General features: G+C 41.8%; 1 protein-coding gene across 1 annotated transcript in view; it reads right to left on the bottom strand.

The window, feature by feature from the left end:
- Positions 1-3,036: 3,036 nt before the first annotated feature.
- CDH17 (cadherin 17, LI cadherin (liver-intestine)) overlaps positions 3,037-13,715 on the bottom strand; it is a 26,252-nt gene continuing 15,573 nt past the window's right edge. Inside the window, exons 12-17 of the mRNA XM_009324452.1 lie at positions 12,784-13,028; positions 10,807-10,937; positions 9,381-9,614; positions 7,293-7,409; positions 7,070-7,186; positions 3,037-3,146 (exon numbers count right to left, since the gene is read on the bottom strand). Coding sequence (XP_009322727.1) covers positions 3,037-3,146; positions 7,070-7,186; positions 7,293-7,409; positions 9,381-9,614; positions 10,807-10,937; positions 12,784-13,028 — 954 coding nt within the window. The remainder of the gene's footprint in view (positions 3,147-7,069; positions 7,187-7,292; positions 7,410-9,380; positions 9,615-10,806; positions 10,938-12,783; positions 13,029-13,715) is intronic.

Below are 13,715 nucleotides of genomic sequence, written 5' to 3'. Positions count from 1 at the left end.
TATTGCTTCTCTTCCTCTCCAGAGACCCAAAGAAAACTGAATTTGTCCTCTGGAAAGGAGGCCGGGTGCAGCAGTCTGCTGCGGGGGGAGGGTTAAGGCTGGGTGAGAGCTTTCGTCTGGCTCCCAAAATAGACTGAACCACTGGAGGAGCCATAGCAGGACTGGGTTAAATACACCCCCGGAGGGTTGGGGGGGAATTCCTGGCAGGCAGGCAGGCAGGAGGAGGGTGAAGAAAATGAGAATATTTGTGGCAGGGTTGGAAATGGTTTTTTCCTTTCTTTTCTTTTTTTTTTCCTTTCTTTTTTTTTAGAGTAGGACTAATGCACAGTACAAGAAGCACTAAGAAGCACCTGGTGCCCCAGCCACAGGTTAGCTAGCGGCTGCATTGCTTAGGTAATGCTCATGCAAGCATGAACTTGACACATCCCTCGAGTGCAGGGGATTTTGGGCAAGTGGGGTGGGGAAGGGGATGCAGGTCGGTGGTGGGGTGAGGTGGTCAAGGTGCTGCGGGTTCTGGCTATGCTCTGCTGCAGGCAGGAACGTGGGCTGTCAGGGGGTCATTGTGGCAGCAAGGGAAAATGTGCTCAGCCCCTAGACATGCTCACACAGGACAGCCACCACAGAGGGAGCACCCCAAGCTGATTTCATTCAGACCTCTCCTACCACACACGAACCACTTTTTGTAGATTAATGCCTGCAGGAGGTGTGACCCTTGATGCACCGAGAATGAAAGTCTTCAAGACTGAAGACATAGTCAAGACCCTGAGGAGTCGGGGACTTTTTTGTTTGTCCTGGAAGTTCTGCTATCCACTGGTCTAAGGGCAGTTGAGCAGCGAATTACCCCATGTGATACAAGAAATTGTGGTGATGCCTCTGTAGGCTGAGGAAAGGGATAAGGTCCTGCTATCAAACTAGGGCCACGAAAATGATCAGGGGGATGGAACACCTCTCCTATGGAGAAAGGCTGAGACAACTGGGGTTGTTCAGCCTAGAGAAGAGAAGGCTTCAGGGACACCTTCTTGCAGCCTACCAGTATCTAAAGGGGGTTTGTAAGAAAGATGGGGACAGACTTTTTAGCAGGGCCTGTTGCGACAGGACAAGGGGGAATGGCTTTAAACTAAAGGGGGTTAGATTTAGACTAGATAGAAGGAAGAAATTTTTTACACTGAGGGTGGTGAAACACTGGCACAGGATGCCCAGAGAGGTGGCAGAACCTCCATCCCTGGAAACATTCAAGGTCAGGTTGGACGGGGCTCTGAGCAACCTGATCTAGTTGATCAGGGGGGGTTGGACTAGATGACCTTTAGAGGTCCCTTCCAACCCAAACTATTCTATGATTCTATGATTCTATGAATGTAGGTAAATAAAATAAGAAATTTTTGACCCTTCTCCAGAAAAGAAATTGTTGAAAATAGGAGATGCATTTGGGTAAGACTAGCAAACAGAAAGACAGGTCAGGGAGATAAAACAAAGTGGACCTTCTGCACATTTTCCCCATCTTCAGATAAAGCCATATTGGTATACACAAATACGACGACTCCTGAACTTTGGCTCCTTTATTTATAAAACAATACACTAATCCCAATCCCTGGATACACTGACGTAACTGAATGTCATACTTTCCAAATATAATGGATTGCATTCCCATCATAAAATAAATACATTCCAGCAGTGAGCCCTACAGCAAATAACAGAGCTCCAACAGCTGGGGAAGCTGGGGTAAGAGGTACAACAATTGGGTTGTCTCACTGAAGCCCAAAAGCAAAGTTTTTGCTGGCAGCATTCTAGGAAAACCTATTATAATGCAACGCTACCAAAAAAGTGCCCTTTTCTTTCTAGTTCTGTGCTGCATGCAAAAGCTATTAAAAAAATCCTGCGTAAACAAACATACTCTTTTCCATATGACCTTTTCTTCAGTATTTTCAAAAGTATATTGTCTTTTCAGTTTAACACAATATTTGTCAGCTTTTATTTATAGCTTAAAAGAAAAGCCTCCCTCAAACTGTCACCAAAAATGCCCTTCTATAGGCATGCTGTCAGGAGAAAGGCTTTCCTTCTCTGAGTGTCATCCTGGGCTCAAATACATTTTACTGAAACCAAGATACAAGTGCCTCTAGCAATCATTGCATCTTAAATCAGCCGGACATGTATCACCCTGGCCCGAGAGCCATTTTTAATCTGTATTATGCAAAAGTGAGGGTTAAATACAATAGATAACCAAGCAGCAATGGTTTGCTCTCATGCACTCTCTCTCTCTTTTTTTTTAATAAAATAAGCAGACACTAAAACCTTTAAAGAACATTTTTATTGTGTAGGGGGCAAGAACAATATTTGCAGCAGTATGATAAAACAGCACATTACCCAATTCTACAGGGCTCAGCATGTATTTTTTAACTTAGAAACTGTAATGAAAGGCCATGGTGCTTCACAAACTGGTTATACTCTGTGGATATCAAAAATGAAAAACTGAAATGTCACACTGCTAGTGAATATTGCTAGCACAAATTCACCAGCATAATGTAAGCAGGCATGACCCAGGGCAGATTACAGATTGCAGTAAGTTTGGGAGCTCCTTTGCTGAGAGTCAGAGAGAGTCCTGCAACTTCATGGGACATCTTCAAATGTAGCACAGGACTTTATTCCCCGTTCTGCTATTCAGTAACTTATTGAGATGGAAAGAGCCAAAGATGTAGTTAGATAAAATGTAGTCCTCTGGAAAGTCCATATTTACTTCAGATGCCAAACAAAGAAGGCTGGTCCCATGTATCGATCCTTGCAGGAGCTCAGCATTTGGTGTTGTCATGAGTTAACACTTCAGTCAAAGCTGATATTCTTTTTAATGGCTGCTGCTGAAGTGTACGTATGTTTTTTGTTTCGTGACTGAATTACCTACAAAAGTGAGGACAAAACCCTGGGAGCCTGCTTTTGCATGTTTGTATCCTCAGTTTGTGGTAGTACACTTCTGGGCTTTGGGAGCTACAAAGCTCGCTCCTTCCGAACCCAAAGGGCATTTTTTGTCTCTTGACGAAACAGTCATTAAGCCAGTCTATTGAGTTCAGACTTATCCTTTACATCTTTCTGATGGCTCTTCTTTTCATTTTTCTGTTTGTATTTCATGTGAAAAAACACACCCCCTATAATGAAACCTGAAAAACAGAGAGCACTCATCAGTAAAGGGAAGAGAAAACTTTCTGAAAAGGTATTTCAGCAAAGGATCTGACACCTGCACTGTAGTATCCATACTGCTTTACCTCTTGAACAGAAGCAAACGGCTTTGGGGAATGACCATGCAGCATTGGACCAACAGCATGTTCAGGGACCCGAGGCACTGATGGGCAGGATCAGATGCCTTAGGGCTCAGACTCCCCCAAAGGAGAACTTCTCCTCTAGAATCTGACCAGATGGCAAAGTGTCTTTTTTAGCCCCCCTCCCTTTGAGCAGTGATTTGTCATGTTTATCTTGAATTATAGTCCCTGTTTTTTTTTTTCCCAATGGAATGGCAATTCTGTCACAGCAAAGCTGAGACTACTGACAGCAAAATTGTTATTCAGGAACTCCTTGGTATCTCGTAGGAATAGCTGATGGACCCCAGAGATTTGTGCACCCATGGCAGAGAATGACTGAGATTTTCTTCTGGCCTGGATTAGAAGTGCTTATACCCTTCATCATCACGTGTCATATTCAATGAAGGTGTCTGATGTCTTTATATGCATACGTACATATATATGTATATATACACATCAAATACACATATTATATATGTGTATATATGTTTGATCTTCTTAAATCATGATGAGCTTGTTACACTGTATGTAAATTTATTTCCTCTTTATCAGTGTTAGATTATCTATCACTTTCAACAACACTTTGTTCCTTTACTAAAGTATATAGGAGTGCTCAGCTACTCCCCTTGCCCCATTCATTGCTCTGAATGTCTGTTCTGTAGTTGTTCTTATTTTGCATTCACATTTGTGGTATCTGAATAGTTAATCAAGGAACACGCGTAGTATCTGCCACATGATATTTATTCTCCCACCCTCTTCTCAGTGGGAGAAATACCTTCCAGGAAAGAGACAGTTTGTCTTAATGAAAGAGTTTCTCCCATCAGAATAGATTGGCTGAGGGTTTAGGGTGTATTTTTTGTTTTGTTGTATTTTGTTTTCCAGTGTCTATGCTCTGTGTTTCTTTTAAAGAAAGTAAGATTGCGGAGGATCCTTGCTCTTGGAATGAAAGGTGCTGAGGTCTGAGAGAGTCCTTAGCTCATGCAGGAATTCATTCTGGTGTCAGACAGGCCCCCAAAAGACAGCTGTTTTTATGGTCATATCTTCTGAGCTTCAAGGCCAAACTTAATGTTTATAATAACTCCAGGTTTCATAAAATCTTTAGATACTTCTCATTGTTTTTTCCTTGCCCATCTCTGATCCCTGTTAAATCCACCTGAGAGACTACCAACTGATTTTGCCTTTACAGTGAAAAAAACTTGCTATTAAAAAAACCTGCATATTCATTTCAGGAATTCTTTGAAAAATCCTTTATGAGCTACATACACTGTGTTTTTTTAAAGTCATAAAGCAGTAGCAACTTTTACTATGCTCTCTGAGGCTGACCAGCTCTCTTGCAATGAAAGCATCTTTAGTCAGTTATCCAACACAATTTTCACTTAAATGTGGCACTATACTAAGTGAGGGATCAGACTAAGGCATTGTGCAGAAATAAGTGATGTGAGAAGCTTGAACAGAGACGATAAAGATGCAGTTTGAGGGGTTTCTCTGTCAATCGTATGCTCTGAGTATGGCTTCTTCCATTTTAAGTTCTTTGAATTTTTTTCCTCTTTTTATCTTCAAAAGACAAACACATATGCATCACATGCATAGGCACTTTCTCTTGCTTTTGGGGTTTGTGTATTACGAAAGAAAATCAGCATACAGCTTTGGTTTTGTCTTTTTAGGTACTGAACTTGTTCTTGGGGGCTCATTCTCTTTTCTTTTAGAATTGAAGTAATGGTAACTTACATAAGTTCTTGGGTTTTTTTCCCTTTTATCCTCTAATTTAATCCAACTCTTTTGAATATGAGGTTTGTAACATATTTAATTTCTTTTCTTTGATTTTCTCCATGGGTCTTTCACACTCCCTCCCCTCTCTACAGCTGAGTCACAGTTTCCCATTCTGGCTGTTGTGACCATCACATTCAAAAATCACACAGCACTGAGCACTGAATACTTCTTGCTCTTCGCTTCCTATGGGACTGTATCCCATCAACAGTCACTTTTTGCACTTACATTGATAAAGAGAATACTGAAGGAGCTAGAGGATGTTATGGCAGGACCCCTCTCGATCATCTACCAAAGGTCTTGGGAGGCTGGGGAGGTCCCTGCTGACTGGAAGCTAGCAAAAGTTATTCCAATCTACAAAAAGGGCGTGAGGGAAGACCCAGGGAACTACAGACCTGTTAGTCTAACCTCAGTTCCTGGAAAAATTATGGAGAAGATCATACTGGGTACTACTGAAAGGCATTTAAAGAATAATGCAATCATCAGGCACCATCGACATGGGTTCACAAAGGGAAAGTCCCTCTTGAGGGACAAGAGGCCTTGCAGAGGGGTCTAGATAGATTGGAGCATTGGGCTATGATTAATGGCATGAAATTTAAAAAGTCCAAATGCCAGATTCAGCATCTAGGATGGAGTAACACCAGGCACAAGTATAAACTGGGAGAGGAGTGGCTGGAGAGCAGCCCTGAAGAAAGGGACCTGGGGGTGTTGGTCGACAGCAGGCTCAATATGCGTCAGCAGTGTGCCCTGGCAGCCAAGAGGGCAAACCGCATCCTGCGATGCATCAAACACGGCATAACCAGCCCGTCAAAAGAGGTGATTATCCCGCTGTATTTAGCGTTGGTGTGGCCTCACCTTGAATACCGTATGCAGTTCTGGGCCCCACAATTTAAGAAGGATGTTCAGGTCCTTGAATGCATCCAGAGGAGGGCAAGAAAGCCGATGAAAGGACTGGAAGGCATGTCTTATGAGGAGCGGCTAAGGTCTTTGGGCTTGTCTAGTTTGGAGAAAAGGAGGCTGAGGGGAGACCTCATTGCTGTCTAACAGCTTCCTGAGGAGGGGAAGCAGAGAGGGAGGTGCTGATCTCTTCTCCCTGGTATCCAGTGACAGGATGTATGGGAATGGTTCAAAGCTGTGCCAGGGCAGGTTTAGACTGGACATGAGGAAGCATTTCTTTACTGAGAGGGTGGTCAAACACTGGAACAGGCTTCCTAGAGAGGTGGTCGATGCCCCAAGCCTGTCAGTGTTTGAGAGGCATTTGGACAATGCTCTTAACAGCATTCTTTAACTTTTGGTCAGCCCTGAAGTGGTCAGGCAGTTGGACTAGATGATCGCTGTAGGTCCCTTCCAACTGAAATAGTTTATTCTATTCTATTCTATTCTATTCTAATACAAAAAAAGATTTTGTCTTGTTTTGGAAAAAGTTTTAAGCTACTTGTTGAAGTTACATCAGCTCATGCCTATAAGAACATAATACTGTTCACTACTACTTAACAATATAACTGTACTTTGTTCATCTAAATGCCAGTTTCCCACAGCTCCAAGCAATTCTCCATATGAAAGATGGAAGCCTAGGAAGCTGAAATAGTTGAATAAAATCATAATTGTAAGCTATGGGTACAGACATTGTAAGCATGACATCCATGAATGCTTCACTATTTTCACTATAATCTGGAAGCCAAAGACGAGGCTCCAATCCCTTCCCTGACAGGGAAAAGGCAGTAGGTAGCAATGAAGTGACAATATGCTACAAGTGCAGCATTTTCTTCTGTCATAGCTGCTTGCTATGCCATTGTATGTGCATGCAGAAGCACAGGCCAAAGAAAGCTATTCCTACAACCAAAACCCTACAAGTTTGCAGCAACCGTGACACACAATCATGAGATCTTTCCTCTTTTGCTCATTCTGCAACATTCATGACATCTCTTCACCCAACAAGTGAATCAGTGTCACAAATGCATCAGCACCATCATATCTCAGAGACCTGGCTTCTTATCAAGCAAGAAAAAGTGACCTACCAATGACAAGCAGGACCCCAATAAGAATCCCAATTGCCTGGCCAGTGGTTGGCCAGTAGTGCTGACGCTGTACTTCGATAAAACACGACTTTTCACTGGAACACTTGCAGATGTTTACTGCAAAAAGAAATGCCATGAGGTTAACGATAAGTTTAGTAGTCCAGTTTGATTATTCATAAAGGTAACTGTTGTCTTGAAATTAATACTTCTGTGCATAGCATACCTTCAAGATTCACTTTTCTTTCCAAAGGTGGTTTTCCATTGTCATTAATTATTACTGGAATATTATACACCTTCTCTTCAAAGTTAGCATGTTTCGGAGAGAGGTAAGCATGAGTAGCTGTAAGTAGGAAATGGGACATTCATGTCAGAACAAGAAAGAAATTTAGCTCAACATTTATACCAGCTGCAAATGCTCTTTTTTAAGGCTGCTTTGCACATGATGGTAGTTCCTGTTTTCCCCCATGTCTTCCCAGGTCTCATTGGTTTGCAGGCATTTGGTTAAAGGGGACCATCTAAATGCCTAGTCTGGTTTTCAGCATAATATGGTCAGAGAATTTCCTTCCTAATTTCTACAGCAGGCCAAATCTGATCTTGAGTAGTGTTACACTGATAGCATCACATCTAAACCAAGAATATTCCCCCATATTCATAGAAGCCATCACCAACTTGAATTGTTCCCAAGATAACTTAGTAGGACAGACCATCCTTCTAGTGCACTTACACTGTCACATCTAAGACTCTTTAAAACTTGGAAAAGTAAGACTATAACAGCCATTGGGATCAGACCAAAGGTCTATCAATGTCAGTATCTTGTCTCTAGAATAGGTGGAGATTACAATAAAAAAGGAAGCATGTAATTTATTTTCTCCTAATGCTCTCCCAGCCTTTAACCATTTTCAGCTCAGGGACTTCTTGAGCGAGATGTAATTTCTTGCTTTGAACTTGTAGAAACTTTCTACATACATAACAACCCATGGCAACAAGTTCCACAGTTGAACCAACCTTCTCCTTCTATCTGCACTGGAAATAACTCCCATAAGCTTCATTTGAGGCTCCCAGGTTTGTGTACTGGAAGAGAGGGCAAACGATGAACCTCTGGCCACTCTGACCATAGCATTCATGATTTTATAGACCTCTATTGTATTTTTTTTCCCTACTCTCTTCCAAGCTAAAAAGCAGTAGCTTATTTTGCTGCTTCCATACACTTCCTTATATCAGGCTACTCCATAACTCTGATTATCCTTGTCACCCTATCTGAACCTGTTTCCAGTTCTACTGCATCTTTTTGGAGATGGAGAGATTGGAGTTGAAGTTTTGAACAAATCATGGATTTATACAGGGGCATAATGATGTTCTCTGATGTATTCTCTGGTCCTTGCTAGTAATTCCCAATATTTGGTATGCTTTTCTGAACCCTACTGATAATTTGATCTCACATTTTCATGAAACTGCTTACAGGTCTTACTCCTGACTCGTAATGGCCAGCTCAGCACCCATGATTTCAAATGTGAATTTGGGAATCTGGGGTTCATTTGAATCTGCCATTTTATTGTTCAACCAACTTAGTCTTGCAAGGATGTTCTGCAATTCTTCACACTTGGTTCCTGCTCAAATAACTTTGTATAATGAGTAAACTTTACTTCCTCATTGCACACCCATATTTATTGACCTACACAGGTCCTAGCAAAAACCCCTTTGGAAAACAACACATGAACTCACTTCAGTGCAAGAGCTGACCATTTACTCCAACTCCTGAATTTTAAATTATTATTTATCCTTTCAAAACTTGTCCCTTTCACGTTGTGGCAACCCAACTTTCTCTAGTGAGACATTTCGTCAAATGTCTTTTAGGAATTCAGACAGGTTCTATCACCCAAGCATTTATCCATGTGCTTATTGATCCCCTTCAAAGAACGCCAGTTGGTTTGTGAGGCATGACTTCCCTTTGCACATGAAATGTCAGAAATAGACAGTTTGCGAACTGCTCTATTTCTTTAGCAGAAGTTATTTGTATTCATTTAAGCACACAGTACATTTTATTCTTACATGTTTCTTCTCTTGTAAGTACTAGTGAAATTTTGGCTTGCAACATACTAGATGGAATCTCTTGAAAAAAAATTATTAGTGACTTAGGTGTTCAAATAAATACATGCCAAAATGCATGTAATTTCTCAACAACTTATTTTTTTTTCTACATGGAATACTGGATATGCAATAGTAGAAATGAAAAGGGATTCAGTATTTCTTTATATTTCCCAGAGTACTTAAAGAGTCCCATATCATTATAAGAATAGCTTTATTATCTTACCATTGACTTTTGAGATTTCCCAATTATTTCTTGTATTCATATCATCCGCGAGAGAAAAAGTAAATGTTGAATACCAGTGTTCATCAGCATCAGTAGCTTGAAGGAAAGTTCTCTCTCCTCCACTGAGTGGGTGGCAGAAGAAAGGAGGATAATCCATAGCTAACAGTGGAGGGTTGTCATTCACATCATCTAAGTGTAGTATCAAGGTTGTTTTGGATTTCTGAGCTGCATTATCTGTAGAGTTTAACAGAATGCGAAGTTACACGCACATCTTGGACTTACATGCTGGGTTGTTACTTTTGCAGCTATTTTATAGGTACACCATCAGGCAGGCAGTGGGAGGTGCTATTCTGTCTCCAGGTTGCAGAGGCAAGGTCTCAGGAGGTCCTGAGGGACTCGTGGTAGCTGCCATCATTTTTTTAAAAGTATGGTTTATTTACCCCCAACTTTTGCTGACTACAGAACACTAGAAAGTGAAAGGAGGCAGATAGACCATTGTATCTACTAAGTGGTCACATCTATCACATCTGGTAAGCAGTCACATCCAAGGTGACCAGTGTTCTTTGGAGCACTCTTTTAAGCATGAAACTCCTTAAGTTTCCCATATCTCTTCTCAATATAGGAAATGCAAGTCAATATTCTGCCTTGGGGCCAAGACTAGGGGCTCAAGAAGAGCTTTCAGAGACCTGTCATTTCTCCAGCCTTTTCCTGCAGGAACAGCCCCACTCCATCTCAGTGCTTGAGGAAGTTCTCCTTTTTCCTGACATACTGGAACTGCATCTTTACCCATATCCCCCAAAACAGTGGCCAGCATTATTGTTTATCTGTGTTTAATAAAGGAAATCTAGATTTATACCTCATTCAGTCAGATATAGTCCAGAGTTTTTAACCCCTATTCAATGTAAATCACATAATGAAATCTCCCCAGATGGACTATCTGGAAGATTCTAATGGCTGGAACTAGGAGCTATAATATATTTCAGACTAACTAGTGTATTAGTTTTATTCATAATAAAATGAAATTCTGTACAAGCTTGCAAGTTACTCTTCAGGTATGTTTTCAGGAAGCCTAAACATACCTACAAGAAAGACTAAAATCTTTATAGCTATAGAGGAAAATAGTGGCAGAAAATGTTGATGCTGAAAACACTGAAGAAATTCTAACCTTCTCTATATGCCATGTGGCTCAAGCAAATATAACGGCACATGATAGTTAACTTCATGAAAGTTATTTTAATCCTCATTATCTACAACATCAAGATTTCTTTTAAGAAAGTTAAATTCTTAAGAGATATATACTTCTAAGGACACATCACATGTTCCTGTACTTTTAATGGATTTAGTCATGGGAAGTCTGATAATTCCTCATAAAGCAGTAAGGGCAGGGGATTCCTCTGTGTGTATATGTAGTTGTTTCATCACTTACTTAGCTCTGATGCAACAACATCAACCATGTACACTTCTTGCAGTTCTCGATCCAAAGTGGAAGCAGTGTATATCTGCCCAGTGGTTGAATCAATCCTCAGCCATTTCCTTACGTCACCTTCTAAGGAGTATCTTTGGAAAGAAATAAGAAAAAGTCACATATACTATTCCAAATCAGGAAAAATTACTGACAAAACAAACGCTTCTTTATTGATTTTAGGCAAGTGGCTTGATTACAGTTGCACTCAAAGAGAGGGTTCTTGGAAGAGTCCCAGTACTACAGCCAACGAGGAGAGACAGACAGAGGAAGGGAGGCCAAAATCATTGAGAATAAAGAGTGAGAGCAGAACGGCGGGAATGCCACCGCTCCTTCAGCCTGTGTACTGCAAGGTAACCTTCCTCCTAACTGGGAAACCTGGGGTGTTCCTGAGCTTTTTGTCCAGAAGTGCGCTCTGTCCTAACCCCATGTCCCTCCCTCCCCATCACATCTCCCATGCCTTGTTTTTGATGGGGGCATGAGCCAAAGTCTAGGGCACAGAGGGCACAGTGCAGCCAGGCACCCTTTTTTGGATCAGCAAGAAGCCAGGACCCCGAGGTAGACCTCAGTGGTCATCTGCTGCCAGTCTGGAGCAGCCTGTAATTACTATTGGGGCAGCCTCAGAACAGAGGATGCTTTAAATATCACCACATAATTGCCGTTATATTATTGTTCAAAAAAACCCAAGGTCTCTGTGTATTTACTTATACAAATTTAACCATGAACATATGATCCAGTTAAAGCACAGGCATTTGCTTGAGTAGATGTGACCTGACCTTCTCATTCAACATACCCCTTGCATTAAAAACAGCATGCTGACATTCTTGTACATCTTTTACTTTTTAAACTTTTTATTTTATGTCCTTTAACCTATTTTTTAGCAGAAATGTAGTTTATGTAAATATGAATTCCTGTCATCTGTCTCTGTCATCATCCCCCAGAGCTTCTGGACTATGTGGCTCACTTTCAAACCAGTTTGACAGAAGGCCAAACATGCTAAGTTCCCAAAAGTTAGGGGAAAGTAGAAAGCCAGATGAGAAACCTCTGGGAATAAAAATCCATGGGAGGCCTAACAGCCATATTCTGCAACTCCATTAACTACTTGGTGTTTTGCTGAATTTTAGTTAAATTTCAAGGATTGTTTGTTTTGGGTTGATTTGTTCAACATCCCAGCTGGGAATCGTGCAGCAAGAGCCACAAATAGTTCTTCTATCCGACTCTACCGTGTAAGGTACATTTACGCCATGCAACACAGCACTGTGCATAGATCCGTGAGCTGGCAGAGCCTCAAGGTGACTTGACCATACAACATGGTGTTGGGCCACCGAATGAGCCAGTTTGAGGTTTTGCAACCCACTCACAAACATAGGGGTTGTCTTGCACAGAGCTTTGCATCTGCAGTGGAAGCAGGCGTATCGCCTTTGGCAGTTGGAAAATAAAATTAATTGTCAATTATAGACTTGAGAGCTTCACTACAGGTTGTGTGTTTTGGTGGAGAAAAAGTCCTGTGCAGTTTCCTGTGTGAGACGAAAAGTAGCTACTGTCCTACCGGTTCCCAGGGGTACACAGTATGTGCTTCATTCATTTGTTAAAGGCATTATGGATATGGAAACCCTGTTATTCTCAGACCAGCTCTGCCTTTTTCCTGGAGATACATATTGGCCTTCTTCCCTTTCAGTTTGCTGGTTCAAGGGCCCCACTGGCTGATGCTTGTCACAGCACAGAGAGAAAGCTGGTTAGAAAACCACTGCCCAGCAGTCTGCTGCAGGGGGGTCACTGGCCACCACCCCACCACACCTCCACTTTATATTAGGAGATGAGACTTTTGCAAAAAAGTCTTTTCCTGCATGCCAAATATTGGGCATGTTTTCCTTGTACCTCTTTTGGAACGATTTTCTAAATCCTAAATTCAATACATAAATCATGGTCACTCTCTTTTACCGTACAGTATCCCCCTCAGGATCATAGGCCTCCACCGTCATGACCAGGGCATCGACAGGAATGTCTTCAGGCACTTCTATTTTGTAAACTGTCTTGTGGAAAACAGGTGGCTCATCCACATCTGTTACAAAAACTTTAAACAAGGTAAGGGAGCTTGAGTTGTATTGCACGCCTGGCACCAACGGTTCGGGGTTTGTGGCGTTGATCACCAGGTTGTACACTGGAGCTGTTTCAAAATCAAGAGCCTGGATAAATCAGAAAAAAAAGGTGCTTTAAGCAACGGCCCCACTGCCACAGGAAGCTCCCATAGGAAACCACAAAGTCCCCCCTCTTCTGAAGGAGGAGATTGCATCCCAGATACAGACGAAATAAGGGAGAGCTGTCAGGAGCAAAATGACACTGGGAACAGTCAATTTAAATGAAACCATATGCCCGTTTGGAGGCCTTCTCAGCAACTGCATTTCCTAATAATGTTGCCACCTGCCTGACTAAGTTTAATAACTATATCCTGTTTACAGCAATGGTATTTATAGCTCTGTACAAGAAGGGCTAGGGTGACCTCAGGGTGAGAAAAGTCATGCGAGGGTTGTTACACCGTGGAGTTTTTCACAATTGCCTCCTTGGGAAAAAATGACTCTGATGTTGAGCCTGAAGATGGTCCACCAAGCGCTGCATCTGCCTGCCTTTGGTCCGGCCTGCGGCAGGTGAACTGGATGCAAACAACATGTCACCCCTTGGAAAATGAGTGATAGGTTTTCTGGACCCATAGTTCAAGTGCCTTCAGGAAGGCTAATTTCAAAGGGAGAGCACTTTTGCTATTGAAATTCATGGATGCAGCAGAAAGTGTTCCTTATATTCCTGTCTCCAGCATTCAACATATGGGATGTATCACCCATCGCAGCACGCACAGACCTTGGCTTTGTCGTGGTTAA

The sequence above is a fragment of the Pygoscelis adeliae genome, unplaced genomic scaffold (genome assembly GCF_000699105.1).
Source record: "Pygoscelis adeliae isolate BGI_AS28 unplaced genomic scaffold, ASM69910v1 Scaffold145, whole genome shotgun sequence".
In the NCBI taxonomy this organism is placed as follows: domain Eukaryota; kingdom Metazoa; phylum Chordata; class Aves; order Sphenisciformes; family Spheniscidae; genus Pygoscelis; species Pygoscelis adeliae.
This window is presented reverse-complemented; position numbering and strand designations above follow the sequence as displayed.